General features: G+C 39.3%; 2 protein-coding genes and 2 non-coding genes across 4 annotated transcripts; 3 read left to right on the plus strand and 1 right to left on the minus strand.

Moving 5' to 3' along the window:
• The first annotated feature begins 373 nt into the window (after positions 1–373).
• On the plus strand, positions 374–4,222 carry rps5 (ribosomal protein S5). Its single transcript, XM_034705246.1, has 6 exons — positions 374–488; positions 1,985–2,088; positions 2,352–2,561; positions 3,112–3,240; positions 3,789–3,887; positions 4,108–4,222. Coding segments are annotated over exons 1-6 (612 nt in total). The 5' UTR covers positions 374–487; the 3' UTR covers positions 4,177–4,222.
• Positions 2,148–2,280, plus strand: LOC117828576. Its single transcript, XR_004634439.1, has one exon. It is a non-coding gene; the product is annotated as a small nucleolar RNA SNORA3/SNORA45 family (small nucleolar RNA).
• LOC117828575 lies at positions 3,577–3,709 on the plus strand. Its single transcript, XR_004634438.1, has one exon. It is a non-coding gene; the product is annotated as a small nucleolar RNA SNORA3/SNORA45 family (small nucleolar RNA).
• Positions 4,223–5,490: 1,268 nt separating the features above from the next.
• ddah2 (dimethylarginine dimethylaminohydrolase 2) lies at positions 5,491–13,982 on the minus strand. The gene is made up of 6 exons (XM_034705695.1): positions 13,842–13,982; positions 12,358–12,901; positions 10,571–10,759; positions 9,404–9,523; positions 8,839–8,982; positions 5,491–6,358 (listed from the first exon to the last, which is right to left on the minus strand). The coding sequence occupies exons 2-6, from the start codon at positions 12,658–12,660 to the stop codon at positions 6,239–6,241; spliced, it is 876 nt and encodes a 291-aa protein (XP_034561586.1). The 5' UTR covers positions 12,661–12,901; positions 13,842–13,982; the 3' UTR covers positions 5,491–6,238.
• Between the last annotated feature and the right edge of the window lie 4,349 nt (positions 13,983–18,331).

An 18,331-nucleotide genomic window follows, 5' to 3' on the forward strand; every position in this document is an offset into this window, starting at 1 on the left:
TACTTCAAATTAAAAGCTTGATTAAAAAGGTAAGTCTTAAGTTTATTTTTAAAAACAACCAAAAAAACACCAAAATCAAATAAATACCAGAAAAAATGTCTAAAATAAAATATAAGATAAGATAATACAAGATAGAGTAAAATAAATAAAAAATATTTTAAAATAATAGTCATAAATGAATGCAGATATTTTGTTTTTATTATTAACATTGTTTTTTCTTTATTCTAAATATGTTCAGAAAAAAATGCAGACGCTCACACTTTTGTAATCCGCGCATTGTGTCATTGGTCAACCTAACTTTCAATATACATTATGATATTCAATGTCACACTTTCAAAAAGATGTCTCAAAACTACAAAAAAAACTACAACACCCTGTCAGCATTGCGCACCGGAAGTAACCAGCCAGCTCACCGGATATCTGCGCGCGGCGCCCCAAGAAGGCCCTTTTCCGTCTCAGAGAAGTGTGGTACAGAACGGCGGACACAAGTGAGTCAGAAAATCACATTTTCTATGTCTAATTTGTCTTTTTAACCATTGTTGCTCGACCATAAGACATCGAACTTGCTTATTGACCGAGACATATGCGCAAAACTCCGTAGCTTCGCTGTTTTGTTGTTTTATTTCTCATAAAGGTTCCCCCTACGGCGGTGAGGGTTAGCATGTGGCTTGCTAGCTAGCACATGTGGATGCGGCATGTAGATGAGCCACCTCGTTAGATCACTCATTTAAGAAGCTGTTTCAAAGAATATGCCTCAGCCACTGTTATAAATTTAATAAATTATTTGAGGTGTCGCCACTTTTCATGCGTCCTTGTTAGTTGACAGCGTGAGGAAGCTAACGTGACGTTAAGTTTGGAGACGCAGGCTTCATTCAGGGCCTTGCTGTAATAGTGAAGCTGTGTTAAATCCTGCTTTATACTTCAGCTAAACACGTTAAAGATAGATTTGTACGTAAAAAGAAGCCTCATTTACTCAACAGTGCCTCAGTTCAATTCAGTTTTAGGTTAGCCTAGAAACGGACAGTCCTGCTGGACACAGTTGTATGGGTTACTCTTGTGATGCATCACCAACATATGCAATCCTTGATTTCCAGTTAAATAGTTCAACAACCACGTGCAATATTTTAATTTATTCTATAACATATTTTATTATTATATTCATCCAGTGAAATTTACACTTTGGCTTAGGTTAATTCATTAATTTATATCTTAAAAGTACTACTATACCTTTCTTTGTACAGATGGATTTTTTAAAATTTGTTTTTAGCTTTATGTTTATTGTCCTTACTGTCTAGTTGTTTAGTACCAGTGTTCCGTTCACCCCGTTAAATTTCTTCGAGTCAAAGTAAATCTGTTACATTTTATGCAAATAAAGGAAATAAAGACACAAAAAGTAATATAAATTGTAATGGAATTGGAATTCAGTTAAATAAGTCAAATCTAATCATGTTAGTAATAATACAAATATTAAGTAAAGGGGATAAGACCTGAAAAAAAGTGTTTTCTAACTTCAGTGAAAATTAAAGAGAAAACAAACAACAATAACATTGAAATACGAAACAAAAATTGGAAAACAAACAACTACATATACCCACACTAACCCTTGGTTTGGTTCTCACATACATTTCATACATATTTCTTTTATTGTCAAAGTACAATATGACAGAAAAGTATGATACAAAATGATATTCTTCTTGATTCTTCTTATTAGCCTTTGTTATAGTTTAAGATTAATCGTATGATACATTTGAACCGATGTACTACATTCCTGATGGAGTCTGTTATATTGATTCAAAGCTGGTGCATTCTGCATTTCTATGGCTTTAAAAATTGTGCGTCTCGTGTTCAATGTGACATTTTGACAACCTCATTTGGAGATCACATTTATACAGAAATGTAGTCCTGAGTTAAACTCTACTCAGAGATATGCTTAATGATTTGTAACTCTGCAGCCTAAATTGACCACCTTCTGTCTTGTCCTCAGTGACTGATTGGGAGACTGCCCCAGCTGTGGCTGAGACTCCTGAGATCAAGCTCTTTGGCAAGTGGAGCACTGATGATGTCCAGATCAATGACATCTCCCTGCAGGTAAGCAACATGACACAATCGCTGCTGTGTCTTCTGGTCTGGTTTCATTATCAATGTAAAGCGAGGCTAGAGTCACGCCTGGACACTGACCCGTTGCCCTGGTGTGCTAGAGTGCTCGCAGAGGAAATGTCTTTGCTTATTCATTGGCTGTAGCCTGTCGTGGCCCAGTCAATCACCAACTCAGACACATTCAACCTTCATACACGCTGTTTATTACAAATGTGTTTGTATCTCTTGTTTAAATCATCCTCTGGATATTTCAGGATTACATTGCTGTGAAAGAGAAGTACGCCAAGTACTTGCCACACTCTGGAGGACGTTATGCCGCCAAGCGTTTCCGCAAGGCCCAGTGCCCCATCGTGGAGCGTCTCACCAACTCCATGATGATGCACGGCCGCAACAACGGCAAGAAGCTGATGACAGTGCGCATTGTGAAGCACGCCTTCGAGATCATCCACCTGCTGACTGGAGAGGTATGTAGAGCTGAGTAAACATCACACATTTTGTGATTTTAAATGCTGCAGTGTGTGTGGTGGTTAAGATGTCATTATCAGATCAAAGATAATATGAAATTGTCAGCCAATGAGTGTTACTGTTTTAAATTCGTGAACTGACAATGACGGACAACTTTTCTGTATAATCTTTGGGAAAGGATGACAATATTACACTTATTTTATCCAACTTGAGTCCTTGGGTTCTCTGACATTTCACTTTGGTGTATTTAAATTGGAGGGAAATGGGTGTTAAATGTTAAATATGCCACATTATAATTTAAAAAAGCATCAAAATACATAGACTATAGTTGTTAACATGAGATTTTGTATGATATTCAAAGCTGAACTTCTAGATTCAGTGGAAAACTGTGACCTAAATTACAATAGAGCCCTAAGCATACTTTAAAATTAAACTATTGGGCCTAACACTGAATATTATTCCAGAAATATGTCAGGTGAAGTAGTCATACATTCCCTAAATATAACATTTTGTATACATTCTTAATTTGAATATCATTTGTGTCTTCAGAACCCCCTCCAGGTTTTGGTAAACGCCATCATCAACAGTGGACCCCGTGAGGACTCCACCCGTATCGGTCGTGCCGGTACCGTCAGGAGGCAGGCTGTGGACGTGTCGCCCCTCCGCAGAGTCAACCAGGTAACCTTGGCATTATAGTTCAGTCTTACAGACACAGGTCATATTTGCTGGAGTGTACAGCAGCTCAACATATTCCATCGAAAGAGTCGTTGCTGTGTTTTTGTGTCTGGCAATTTAACTTTACATTTTGCCGTTAAGTAACTCAGGAAGAAATCTGGAGTGATTCAGTTTAGTACAATAAACCAAAGCAAGATTTTTCTTTTCATTTGACCTTTCATTGAGTTCAGAGTTTCACAAACGCAAAAAGGTGTTCTGGTGAAGAGATATGTATTTGCACCTTTTGTGTTCCTTCAATCTTCCCCTGTTGGTCAGCTGCTGGTTGTTTTCAATGCATCACACGAGGCTAGAGTCACGCTTGGACACTCACCCGTTGTCCTGGTGTGCTAGAGTGCTCGTAGAGAAAATGTCTTTGCTTATTCATTGGCTGTAGCCTGTTGTGGCCCAGTCAATCACCAACTCAGACACATTCAACTACAGATCTTGTGTATCACAAACAAAAGTTCTGCCAGCCTGTCTCACCTTGTTCTGTTTACTCCCTTTGTCTGAAGGCTATCTGGCTGCTGTGCACAGGAGCAAGAGAAGCTGCTTTCAGGAACATCAAGACCATTGCTGAGTGTCTGGCTGATGAGCTGATCAACGCAGCCAAGGTACATTAATACCTGTCTAGTATGATCAATATGATTTACAGTGCAATGTAGAGGTAACTGTTAAAGATCATAATACGATATTATTCCTGTTATCTGCAATCTTATATGTTAGTAGTGGAAGATGAGGCATTAACTTTGACCAAGTGGAAAGAAAAGAATGCACCCTGTAACTCTTGTCCTTGTTTTGTTTTGTAACGCGTGCATTTCTCCTCCTTTTCAGGGTTCATCTAACTCTTACGCCATCAAGAAGAAAGACGAGTTGGAGAGAGTTGCCAAGTCCAACCGTTAACATGTTTGCTTTCTAACAAAAATAAACTTGAAGAAATTTCTGTTTATGTCTTGAGTGTGATTGTTTTTTCTTCATCTTTTTCTGTTTACGCAATCTGACATTTGTGGTCCTGATGCGGTGCCAGGGGCTTGTGTGTACCAATGTCTAATACGCTATTTGCTTAGCCACCAGTAGGGGAGGGAATCAAGAACCAGATCTGACTTGGAACCGGTTCCAATTGATCATCCGAGTTGTGCACCCCAAATGTTTGATTCTTAACAATTCAAGTCACGTTGCGGTACGTTGCATAACGTCACACACACTGCAAAGCAGAACTCCTAGGTGCAAATACCTCAAATTTGCTGAAGTATATGTCGACTCCGTCTCGAAGCTTGGGGTTTGTGTTGGGCCGTAGTGGAGAAGGGTCCCATGTGAACATATTCTCGTCGGGAAGGCGAACCCCCACCTACCTCTCCCCTTTCGGAGTCGGGGCGCTTTCCCTCAGGCCCAGGGGGCCACGCCCAGACTCACGCAGCCGAGAATGAGGTCAACCTATTGTTCAGTATGTTCATGTTGAATATGTTAATGTTCAGTCTTGTGCAGACATAATTTTGGAAAAAATAAAGTGGTTCCTTTTTGGTGCGGAATACTGTGCAGAACTACTTTTTTCCCCTCAAAAAAACCCTCAGGAATCGTTAGGAGAATTGATAAGGAATTGGATTGATAAGCAGAATCGACAATGGCATTGACTGATAAAATCTTATCAATTCCCACCCCTAGCCACCAGGATCATTCTTCAATTTGAATAGAAACATTCAGCTGTCATAACTTAATTTGCCTGAAAATGTGAACAATGTGTTCTAACAGATTCACAAACAATAATCATTCACAAGCAACTCAGGAAAAGATCTTAAATCAGAATAAATGAATAACAAATAATGCAGGAATCACAAAGTTTGAAGTGTGAACATGATGAATGCAATTGAATAATTTGGCTTAATTGTCAATGTATCTGACCCGGCTGAGTTGTTATTGGACTGGTATTTGGACCAAATCAGTGTATCCCTCAACACTGTTAGCCTAGCAGTTTTAGTGTGCCCCATGTACAGACTCCTGCAGTCGGCTTTCTCAACCCATAAATCTTGGCACTTTTCCTGAAATCTGCTGTCCTGTTTTTCCTGTTTTTGTTTTTTCTACTTTGCTTTGTAATTTTTTGCTGTGAAGCACTTTGTAACTTTGTAAAGCAAAGTGCAACATAAAGTTTATTATTATAAAGGCAAAAATCTACAAAGATAAACTAGTACCAATACCAAACCACACAATTAAAAAAAGAAGTAACTGTTTTGATGAAGGTTTTATTGTCATTGCTACATTTGCAACAAATTCATACAAACGAAAGCTAAAACAACTTTAAGAACCGTGTTTCTATTCTTAGCAGCTACATGAGCTTGTAATGAAGACTTCATAAAATAACTACTGTTTAGCATTGACAAAGATAACCTGTTGTATTATTGACATGAGAAATGCATTGTCACCAATCTGCAGGTGTGAATTTCAGGTACCACAGGGAATCTTCTAAAACTGCTCTAAGAGAAGAAAAAATAAGTTAACTGATCAGTTAAGTCAAAGTTAATGTTATAAATGGCTGCAAGGTACAAACGGCTGCATGAGATACAATCATTTTAAGGCCTTATCATTAAAGGTTTACCGACATACTTTGGCTGATTGACGGGTATAAATATGATTGGCCACTGAAGTTTTAATAAAGAAATAGTGATTAGTCAGCTCAGTGGTGTCTCTACATAAACAGTGTGACGCTACAGCTGAATTTAGTGGTTTTATTGATGAGTAATCCTGTGTGCTGCATTGTTTGCCCAGCAGGGGGAGCAGCTGTGCAACTAGTCTGTTCACAGCTGTTACATTTGGATCACACTTTCATACAGAAGCAGTGTGGCAGTGGTTTGTTATTGGCAATAAATAGAAAACACTTTTGATGTGTGAACAAATGTGAAGCGGTCTGTTGTTTTTACTGGAACGTGTGGGATAATACTGTGTAAAGTACTGACAGGTATGAGGTTTGTGTTCAGAAATATGTGTGTTTTCTGTTGATGAGCAGGCAGAGTGAGGACAGAGACGCTCCCAATTTGGAGGCCTCACTGTTGGCTGTGGGCAGGAGGGTGTAGTCCTGGAGCTTCTGGAAGGCCTGCAGAGATGAAAGAGGAAACAACACACTCATCATCATCATCAACATCATCAACATCATGGGCTCAGAATGCTTTGGATTCAGTCACTGGAATAAGTAAGTGGCTTACAAAGATGGAAAAACTGACTGGAAATCACAGCGGAATAATGTCAGTCATCTTTAATAATGTCATCTTTTATGAAATAACTCCATGTCTACATTGTTAAAGTAAAATAAAGTGATGGTAAATGTGCTTCTGCTGAAATGATCACTTCTCCAATTTAACATAATAAAAAAAGAGTACCGTATTATAGCTGGTGCTGAGTTTGCACGGTCAAATCTAGTTTCATACATTTAATTGAGTGCTCTGCTGAAGGATGACTTTGAGGTACTTGTTTGTTCTACTTTGTTCTAAATTGTAAATATTAGTGGTCCACCAATATGGGTTTTTCAAAAAACAGTTGCTGATGCCAATAATTAAAGAGTAGGTGAACTGGGCGCAGAATTCTCCTGATAGTTTAATCGACCGGCTGCTTATCATGTTCTACACCTCCATCATCCAGTCTGTTCTGTGCACCTCGATCACTGTCTGGTTTGGATCTGCAACCAAACTAGACAAACACAGACTGCAACGGACTATAAGGACTGCAGAAAAAATCATCGGTGTCGACCTGCCCCCCATCCAGGACTTGTACCTGTCCAGGGCCAGGAAACGGGCAGGTAGCATCACCGCTGACCCCTCACACCCTTGACACAAATTCTTCAAACTCCTCCCCTCCGGCAGGCGCTACAGATCACTGTGCGCCAAAACAAACCGCCATAAGAACAGTTTCTTCCCCCTGGCTGTCACTCTGATGAACACTAAACCATAACAGTGTCATACCTGTCGGATAAATACTCTCTGTAAATATACATGTAAATATACAATGTAACAATTCTCCAAGCAGAATTCACATATTTCTATTTATTTTATTATTTAACTACTATTTTTTTAATGTAAAACTACCTCTGCAACTCACCACTGCACTTTTATCATATTATTTTAGCCTGTACATGCCTATTTGTTGTTCTTTTGTATTTATAGCTGATGTTATTGTTATTATTTTTATTTTATTTTTATTTGTAGGTCTTATTCTTATTCTTATGCCTTGTACATAGAGAGCACAGTTCACCTAAGTCAAATTCCTTGTGTGTTCAAGCATACCTGGCCAATAAAGCTGATTCTGATTCTGATTCTGATGGCCAATGATATGTTGATGTTTTTTTGCATTTGATAAAATAAGAAATTCCTTTATTCCCCCACACGTTGCAAGTTTATATACTTAACCAGTAACATGTTTCAGATGGATCTTTAGCTTGTTCAGAAAATAGATAGATACATTGGTAGTACTCAAGCGGCAACCTCCGGCAAGAATGAAAGCCAATGCGGAAGTGCTAAAAACTGCAGTTCCTTGAGTGTCCACTTGAGGCTGGCTTTGGAAGTACCGGAAACCACATACACACTAATTCAAAAAAGCCGATCTTTACAGCAGAAATAAACATGTTTACAGCCTGGTACAAAAAACAAAGTGTAGTCTGGATAGCTCATTTCTCTATTGGCACACAGTGTACAGGTATAAATGTTGTCATAGCTCAGCAGTCAAGCAAAATATCAAGATTACGAGTTTTGCATAATAAGAGGCACAGCTGACTTGATTGACAGGCGGGGACACTGTAACTGTTAGCTAGGAGGCCCAAAGCCCACCTTTTTACCTCACACTAGCTTGACAGAAGTTAGGTTTCAATATGGCTCCCGCTGATGATAGGCTTCAAAACAGGGCTTTAGAAACAGATTGGTGACGTCACGGATACTACGTCCATTTATTATACAGTCTATGGTTATATTTAAGATTTCGGAACATGACTGATATTTACTTTAGGAGCAATATTAAACTGCAATATTGTATACATCATAACAGATTTGATATTCAACACTAGCCGGTACCTGTTTTAGATTTGATATGCGGTCATTAAGGATGGAAAAAATATAGTTATTTAGAAAAGATGATGGTGACTGAGGAAATTTAAAGATTAAACATTGCTCGACAGCTTCCAGCTTGTAGTGTCTGCAGACATTCATTGTTTATTTTTTAATCGGCCTTGTGAGCACAGACATCGACTGATGCTGATTATTTAAAAATGAAGTAAAGTAGTGTAACATGTTTCAACTGATAGTAGAACAAAGCCCATATAATTTTAACAGCTGTATATAACCAATAACAGTTAATGAGACCATTAGCTAGAGTTTCTGTGTCGTTATATTTGTATATAATTAACATGTGAGAGAGTATGACCCAGTGTTTTTTAACCAGAGACTAAAATGAAGGACATCTTCCCTTCCATAGCCTCCTCTTTAAACATCTTCATTCAATGTGTCTGTGAGCCCTTCAGCTTTAGACCAGCTGTGACAATTCTTTTAAACAGCAGCTCGTTATAAAAACCAGAGCCTGAGCTGCACTCACAGAGACGCTGTCAGGACATTCCTCTGCGGGCCGGTGGAGCAGGAAGTCCCGACTGGACGGACCTCTGATGTAGACGCAGTTTGCTGCTGATTCCTCAGGAACAATCAGGACTTCATAGTGGTGATCAGTCAGCTGTTCCATCATCTGGGGACAACACACACACACACACACACACATACACACACACACACACACACACACACACACACACACACACACACACACACACGCACACACACACACACACGCACACACAGAGGCCATGAATGTTACTGTGCGCCACCCTTATTGTTCCACACATACACACATTTCGAACAACCACTCCCAGCATTACACAGACTCAAAGGAGACATTAATGCTGTTATTAGAATGACCTCAGCAGTTAGGAAGCCTCAGTATGAGCAGGTCATCTGAGGATACAGAGAGGATAACACAGACAGCTCAAAGATAACAAGAGCTGACTTTTAGTAACTAAAGAATCTGGTTAATACCTGATCTTCTCATACTTAGAGAACTAAAATGTGATGATGCAGTATTGGTTAAAGCTGTACACAAACAAACATACCCTCAGTGTCTTCTTGGCTCCCTCGCTGTTGTTGATGATGATTGTATCTGGTCCCCCCATGGAGCAGATGTTCTTCAGTCGAGCTCCACCACAGACAGGAACAGTGGACACAGCAAAGTCCTGAACAGATGGAGGCGTAAATGTTCGCCAACAGCATTCCTTATCTAGTCCAGCAGTGGTCATCTTAAACGTTTTTACTCAGCAACATTAAAAGGAAAAGCTTGAGCGTTACTAACAGCACAGTGTCAGACTTTTATCACATGTAGCTCGGCACAAAGCGGCCTGCAGGGTGATTCTGGAGTTCGCTCTCAGGGATCAGAAGCAGTCATGCAGCTGCTGTCTCTTTGTCTGAATGTGTGTGACTGTTGCAGAGATTTGTACAACTTGTGGTGACATAGTTTTAGAAAGAGAGGCTTTACAAGACCACAAGACTCCAACCAAAGCTGATGAACATTGTACTCTCAAGATCAAATCCTGTGTGACGTTAAAGTAACAGTATTGAAGATGTCAGTTGTGTTATTTATCGCAGCACATGTTACAATATGGGCATCTGCACGAGTGTTCTTGGACTTCTTTCTGCCCAGAGTTTGTGTGAAACAGCCAAATTTTATGAATGGTGGTTAAAAGCAGTGTGACAATTTTGTAACCTAAGACACACTGTACATTGTCTGATCTTCTGACCACACGACCCCTTCCCACTCACACTAATTCATACAGAAACACACACACAAGTTAATGCAAGTGTGTAGAGAAAGGCATGAGTGTGTATAATGCACTTAAGAAAGGACAAGGAAATCAATACTAATGGGTGTGTCGAGTGGAGTCAGAGGGGGCCCCGCTGTGTGTTCTTCATTGTTTCGTCAATAAAACAGCCTCATTCATCACAGTTTACACACTACAATTCCCTAAATGCAATGCAGCAAAGTGCCACCTGCTCACTTTGGCAGCTGGGTCACTTTACTGAAAGCACCTTTGCACTTTGGTTGTCTTTGTTGCTCTGGCTACAAAATCGAAATATTGATTATTTCTTTCTTTTTGTGGAAGCATCTTAAAATGATTCGATTTGTTAATGAAAATAAAGAAATGAAAAAAACTTGCAGTGGTATGGAGCACCCAAGAGAAATAGTACCTCATGTCACTGCATCAACTTGATTTCGTGTGTCTTACCCTAAATGTATCCGCCAGCACTTCAGCCCCACTGCGGTTGGTGTTGGAGGACAGGCCGACGAAGAACTCTCTCCCTGTGAAGAGGACGTCGCTGCCCTCCAGCGTGGCCCCTCCAGAGTCAGCCTCATTGGATCCCATCTCCACCACAGTCAGGTTAAGCTCTGACATCACCCTCCTCACTGCCTCCGCCTGGGAAGAAAGAAGCACAGTCACTGTAGACTTGTCAAGGTGTTTACAGTGCAGATACACATTTCTCTTGATTATCAGCCCCTAGAAAAAGAGGATAAAATATATAAAATATTTAAATCTTGCTATTTGTTTGAGTCTTGCTGACACTCGTCGAAAAGTTTTCCTTGATGGTGCATTCAGGAACATCTGCAACATTTCTCTAAACGGATCAGGATCTTTGGAATAATTCAAAGTTGTCTCCAACAGGTTTCCTTAAAAAGACTTTTAATAAGATTTAATCAAAACCAGATTAAAATGGGATCCCATAATAATGTGAACAGATGTTGGGTCATCTCTTGATTTTAAAAACACTTGTTCTATGTGCTCTACTCTAAAAAGGTGCTTTTCCACCAAAAAACTACAACTCTCCTTTAGGAACTAAATGGTTCCTCTGCCTGATTTTTGACGGCGTTGTCACAGAGGCCTGAAGTCCGGTGGGGATTATGCAAATCAGGCCAGTGATGTATGGAGAAAAAAAGAGTAATTGCAGTACAGCGCCAGAACAGCAGAGGACAGCAAGACAAAGACGTTGGCCATTCAACAAAGATGACACCATAGAAGCAGACAGAGAGGCCGTCTTCATTATAAGCACACTAAAGTTAGACTGTTGGCATATCTCGTCATCTTGTGTTTTTGATCATGCTTTATTGCAAATAGATTTACTGAATCTACACTTGAAAGGAGACAAGCACGAGTAACAAAGCCGTTTCAACACAGCTTTAAAACCATTTTAAGTCCAGCGATACGCTCAGTGATTTTTAAAAAGCCGTGGCAGAGATAAACTAGTGTTTCGGTTTAAAGAGTGACCATGTTAATTGGTGACTTTCTGCCGTATGCATCCCTCACAAATACCTTCGGATTATCATTAAATACTGATCTGGTGAGGATATTTTGACATTTTAATCCAATTTAAACTAGGATGCATTCCTGAGGACTCCTTTCTGTCTTTCAACAGCTGTTGTAAACTCGACAACCACTGACTTGTTCAGATGAAGGTCTCCAGTTTGCAGGGTCACTCTTAATGCAGTAACACCGGGAGCTCACAGTGATGCATTCGAGGTAGGCTCAGAGAAGACGAATGTTACACAGCTATTAAATCAAGTGAATCACAGGTGTGTGTAATGTTATTGTTGACAAAAACACTGCGGGTACTCTACCAATCAACTATGCCCCCAATAGTTCCTGGACCTTTGAAAAGTACTACCCCTCAAGCAGGGGTTTTTCAGGTAAAGATTAAGTACCCCAGAACTCAATTTAGTACCTGTGGTTGAAAAGCAGATGGTTCCTCTATAAGTCTCTAGTTCCTAGGGAAAGTTCCTGTGGTCGAAAAGCACCTTAAGTCTCAGATGTGTTCAAACAGCCACATAATGCACCAATAACTAACACCAGGGATCTTTAGACCACAATACAAATAAACTCAAAACAAAGATCCTACAGTTCTATATTTATTAAGTAACTCTTATTCTGATATGAACAGCAACCTGTGGCTGCATTAAACAAAGCAGAGGATTAAGGTGAGAAATTGAATAAGCTATCCACTTTGCTCTCCTCTGTGATACCTCACTGCGTCTCTGATGTTTGTATGGTCTGGTGATGAGTGCTGTGTCTCCCTGGATGACTGCCACATCCTCTATCCTCCAGCTCTCCGGCAGCTCGGGGTCAGGGGGGATCTCAATCAGCTGCAGGCCCACTTTCTGCCTCAGAGCTCCCGTCAGGCAACCAAACTGACGTTGCGCTTTGGCCAGGTCCACAGACACGTCCCCGTTTTCCCGGCCGTCTACCACCTCCGCTTTTCCAAAGGTCTCTGGGATGCCTCGTACCACGGCGTGGGTGAAGCTGCCATATGGGCAAATGTTTGCCATTACTCAAATACAGACTGTCAATGCCAGAGAGGTAACAAAGAGATAAGTATGTGTGTAGGCAACTTTTAAACAGTCTAGTTTTGTGAAAAGAGTAGCTGAAATCTAAAGGAAGATGAGAAGGAGCAATGGATCCAAATGGAAAGAGTGGAGCATCTTAATTTCTTTCTTTTTGCCTCTTTAGTGCTCCTAAAGTCGGTCCTCCATCTGCAGACACCAAGAGGAAGTGGTGGATGATCGCAGGCTAAGACAGAAAGGGGGACACGTTAACAGCAAGGTTCGACAATGATTTCTGAGAAGTGTAGTCAAAAGACAATATTTGACAGTTTTCAAAGTAAAATTATCATCATAAGAAAAGCGTCTGGGGCCCTGACATGTCAGAGAACAGCACCTGCCGCTGTTTAAGGAGAGACTTGTCACACTCAGTCTCGTTCTGGAGGAAAGTGTCCTAATCTCAATACATGATTGAGAAATACAACTTTTTGAACGCCTGGTTAAAGTTCAAGGGCAGTTGAAATAACATACAAAGATAGCACAGCTGAAAGTAGACAAAAGTTGCATTGTTCAAGGTAAAACTGCAAGATGCTGCAAAGCCTTTTCCATGTCTGGACGGTGGGTGAGATTTGGGACAATTGGCCTTTTATCTTTGCTGTAACTCACAGGAGCCGCCCACTGTGAGGCTGCAGAGAGGGACCAGGTTCCCCTCCACACAGGATGTTTCTGAAATATGCTTCAGAAATAGAGCAACAAGTGCTGAGCTTTGATTTTCATTTTGTTATGAGGCAGCAAATATAGCAGTTTAAAGAGGAATTTGCAACTTTAAATTAGCAGATCCCATTTAACTGAGATGAAAGTAGATACATTTTATGTTCATGGGGACCACCCAGCAATAAATACCAATGGAACAGCTGTTTTTTCTGCACGTATTTGTTGCAATATTTCTTCTCAACTTTCACCCACTAAATTCAAACTAAGTAGTCCAAAGTTATTCAGAAACAATGCAAAAAAAATGAAACATCTTGAGTGTTTGTAAGGGGGAGTGCACCGCCCAGCAGTTCACCGCTCCTTCCCAAATACTTATATGATGTTCCACATCTTTCAAACAGGAAACTAACCATCACCACCAGCAGCCTCCAGAAGTTACAGAATAAACCAAATAAATACATTTCTTTGATTCTACTCACCCTTATGTGAAGAGAAGCCACTCCCGTGCTAAGCTGTGTTTCCCTCAGTGTGATTTAATATCCCAAACCGACCCAGTTCCCGTTACTCACTCGCTCCTTTTTTCCCTCTGCCTCTCTCTCGGCCGACGAGCGACAAGATGCCACATTGACGACTGTTAAAGTGCGCGTTTCCTGTTATGACTTTCAAAATAAGACCCTCAACCGTGCGTGTCTTTCGATGTGTAGTTATCAGTGGTGGACAAAGTACACAGTTTCATTACTTAAGTCAAAGTACAGATCCTGCAGGTCAAATATTACTCCAATACAAGTGAAAGTTGCTCTGTCAAATTATTACTTGAGTTAAAGTACTAAAGTACTTCCTTTTAAAAATACTTAAGTATTCAAATTACTTCTTAAAATATCTCAAAACGTTGTATTTTACAATACATAAATGCAGTCAAGAATACATAGGAGTACATTCTGTTATATTATGTTTATTTAGAAATCATTACTTGAAATCTCTAAAAACTATACCATGGAATAAAAACAGAAACTAAGTTTCTCCAAGCACAGACAACTTAGTTTGAAATGTTCATCTGGAATGAAACAAATGTTATGTAGCTCAACACTGTTTCTCAGGTTGGACTGTAAATTTTTGTATGTTTGAGCAGAGTGGGAAACAGGGAGAACATTTCAAACGATACGTATCATTCTTCATTTCAAAAACCTCTAACACGGGGCTGAAGATATGGACATGGGTGCTCAGGTGGAGAATTATAGCCATCATTACCACCTCTAAATGAAATGCCTGATCTGAGTGAAATTAGTTCTGTGTTTGCTCCACATTCAATCGTGGACATGCACGATATACAGGTATGACTAAACCACTGAGACAAACAGAACTACACAAACACATTTTACTGTCTTAGGGATCAGATTTAAGAAGAGAGGAGGAAATTCATGAGCTGACTTCAAAGCAAAAGTAGTGAGTAACTAGTGCACTGATAGAAATGTAGTGGAGTAAAGAGTACAATAATTGTCTTCTGAATGTAGTAAAAGTAATAAGTTCCCCCCAAAAAATAATACTCAAGTAAAGTACAGATACTCAAAAAATGTATCTAAGTACAGTACTCCAGTAAATTTACTTGTAAATTTACAAAGCCTTTTAATAAAGCATTTCAAGAGACATCATTTGGGAACCATTATGCTCTTATTTTCTTAAGCCAAGTGGTCTCCTTTCCGGTCTTTCTCCTTCAGTTATGCGAATTTGACAAAGCCCTTCCACCCTTTCATCCCAACACACCATCCCCCACACGTCCTGTCCAGACCCGACGTTAACTTCTCACATCATATAGCCACTGTAGTGAAGGCCTTCAATAGAAATACAAACACAGACCTCAAAGTTATCGATTTTGACAATAATAAACTATCAAAAGTTTTGTTAATAGAACATTTTCTGTTGAAGTCTGGAGGAGTATAAGTATTTGAAGCTTGTTAGAAAAGATTTTTTACTTAGACATGAAGCTGACATCCTATTAAAATGAATCTCAAGTCCTATAAGAGTTAGACTAACAGCTCTTAGCTTTGAGCCCAATCTTTGAGCCTAATACTGTTCGCAGGACTAGAAGTTATTAAAGCTGGTTTATGTTTTCATATTCTGTTACAACATTACATTAAAGTTGGATTAACTTTACCTTTATTAACCTATAAAAGTAAAAAGTGACACTAACTAAAATGTTGGCTTCTTTGAATTCATTGGTGTTCATCATTTGGGCGTCTGGAAAACTGTATGATAGTGATGATGACTAAATGACTTGGAAATATCAAATGTGAATGCCACAGACAATTACATAGAGCTTTAATGATTTTCCTCTTGTGGCAATCCACATATTTTTTCACCACATAAAGATAATAAAGTAAACTGGCTTGTTTGTGAACTCAATTCTAATATCAGGATTAATAGTAGGAGTGTTTTTCATGAGAGCTAAACTTTAACAATACAGCTAACTCTGTTTTTAGCTTGAGCTTTACAGTTACAGTAACTTTCCGGTATAGGGCCTAATGGACAAATCTAGTGTTGACAACTTCATGACCAAAAACAAAGAGCCAAACGTTTAATTTAAGTTCACTTATAGGGAATTCCTAACTGAAGTTATCCATTGTTGCCCCAAAATCAAATCCCTTCTTTGCCATGCATGAGCCTGAAACCCTGCCCTTGTACTCAGACACTGATTTAATGATGGATTTAAGTATTTCCATGAGGTTTGGATTAGGAACCAATACTCTCTACCTAATCCTGATGAATTGTTTATGAAAGGTCAGTGTAAGAGACAACCTGCCTGTATGCCTGTATCTTCCTCTAAGACATAAACCTGGACCATCTGCTGGGAATCGAGTGAATGTTTAGTTGATTTATTTCAAATGGATACCAGTTATAGTGTCCTTAGCTTTCAATCTACTCAAAATCACTATAGATCAGAAAGCCTTTTATGCTAAATTATAGAGCCATAACTGATTTTGGCTGCGAGGCACGACAGACAATAATCTGGCTTTTCCTGAAATGTGGGTCAAATGATTTTAGTTGTGATTGTTGTGACTGTTGCATAAGCAGGTTCCCTTAGCAGAAGCTCTTTAGTTTGACACAGCAAACTTATAAATTGTTTTACTCTCAAGAATTCCTGATAATTGAAGCAGGTATGTAAACATGCATAAACAAATCCTGGGTAACAGCTGGCTATGACTGTAAACACTTGGACTTGTGAAGCAGCACAATATTCCCTTCTACTGACTAGACTGAGTTACTGCAGCCAGGGTTGTTCATCAGTGACAGAGTAAGAGGAGGCTTTTAGGGGAGAGAGAGAGAAAGACTGAATATCTCTCAGTGTTTCTGTGCATGGAGGAATTAAAACAGACAGTAAATATGAGGTTGATGTTGTTGTAGAGCGATGGAGGAGGGTGGGGTGGAGGATGGGAGGTAGAGGGCACAGACAGGATTAAAGAACACCATCTGTCCACAGAGAGCCTTCAGCCAGCACACAAAACATCCAAGTCGTATCAGCAGGTTTACCACACTGTGTTTGTCTGTCTCCTGCACTCCTCGACAAATAACATTCAGCAAACTTTTGTCCTTAGAGTCCACTCATCATTTTATTTTCATCCATGGGACAGTTTTTATGATAAATGTATGAGAGCTAAACCTCGAAAAGTTAGAGTGAATGACATTGAGCCATGAAACTATTTTTTTTTGAGCTCATACAAAGGAGTAGTACAGAGTTATAACATCTTGAGGTCACAGAAATGTTTAACATTTTATTTGTGGGATTGGATTATACATTTAAACTAAAGAGAAATCTGCTAGTGGAAGCTCTTAAAAATAAGAAGGTCGAGCAATTATAAATTATATTATAATTATATAAAAAGAAAAATATATATAAAATCAACACAACGTTAAAACAGAATCTGTTCATTTACAACAAAGAAACCAGTTGTGATATTTTCCTCTAGTTGGACCAAACTCTATTCAAAAATCCATCTTTTTAAGCACACTTCAAAGAAGGTAATAAATGCTTGTAATCAATATTTTCTCCTTGCAGCAGCCACAGTTCTTTTTTGCAAACAATGCATCATCCAGAAAGACATCAATTATATCAACAAATTCAGTAAAAGGGTCTTTACAAACAGTTTGTCTGAACACAGCAGAAGTTTTAGGAGACTTTTCATACAGCTGGCTGTGTGAAATTAATGAACTGGTGAACAGCTTATTCAGCCTGAGCCAGCTTGGCTCACTCCATCACAAGACTGCTGTCAGCAGACCGTCCTGCATGCTGCCCTCATGGCTCCTATTACGCCCTAAAGGATAATTCAGTTAAACTCTCTAACTCACTGCCTCGCTGTCCCTCATGCTCTCTCTCTCTCTCTCTCTCTCTCTCTCTCTCTCTCTCTCTCTCTCTCTCTCTCTCTCTCTCTCTTGTTCTTTCTCTATCTCTGATGCTGACTCTTTCCACACTTTGCTGACTGTAAAGCTGTCTGTTCTTTCTAACTATTGGCCTAGCTTCCTATAGGACCTTTTTAGCTGATATCTCAGCCATAAACGACTGTCAACGTACTCAAAAACAGAGAGATCGAGATTTTTGTCAGAAATGTAGCAAGACAAATATCACGGGAGTTCCCCCGGCACCATCAAACCTTCTACCATTTTCTGAGTATTTAGAAAAAAAACCCAAATGTTACATTCGATCTGTTCATTTAACAATTACTGTTACAAACACATCTGTCTGCATCACAGTCCAAACGATATTTTAACCCTGTAAGAGTCGAGGTTCACTTTAGTGTGCATAAATTTTATTTATTTATTTATTTTCTTTATCACAAATTCACTATTTGACTCATTATTTGGTCAAATAAGAAAGTATTAAACAATCAAAAATTAAGACAAAGTGGTTAATGTAGTAAATTTAAATATTTATACATCCAATGTAGGTCTTAAAAATGATAGTTTTACTCTTAATACA

This window comes from Notolabrus celidotus, chromosome 16 (assembly GCF_009762535.1).
Source record: "Notolabrus celidotus isolate fNotCel1 chromosome 16, fNotCel1.pri, whole genome shotgun sequence".
In the NCBI taxonomy this organism is placed as follows: domain Eukaryota; kingdom Metazoa; phylum Chordata; class Actinopteri; order Labriformes; family Labridae; genus Notolabrus; species Notolabrus celidotus.

Coding starts and splice junctions, on each gene's coding strand:
- rps5 (XM_034705246.1), top strand. Junction 2,089..2,351: donor TCAATGACATCTCCCTGCAG/GTAAGCAACATG, acceptor TGGATATTTCAG/GATTACATTGCTGTGAAAGA. Junction 2,562..3,111: donor TCCACCTGCTGACTGGAGAG/GTATGTAGAGCT, acceptor TTGTGTCTTCAG/AACCCCCTCCAGGTTTTGGT.
- ddah2 (XM_034705695.1), bottom strand. CDS start 12,660: ATGGCAAACATTTGCCCATATGGCAGCTTCACCCACGCCGTGGTACGA. Junction 10,760..12,357: donor AACATCAGAGACGCAGTGAG/GTATCACAGAGG, acceptor CTTTCTTCCCAG/GCGGAGGCAGTGAGGAGGGT. Junction 8,983..9,403: donor GAGCCAAGAAGACACTGAGG/GTATGTTTGTTT, acceptor TGTTGTCCCCAG/ATGATGGAACAGCTGACTGA.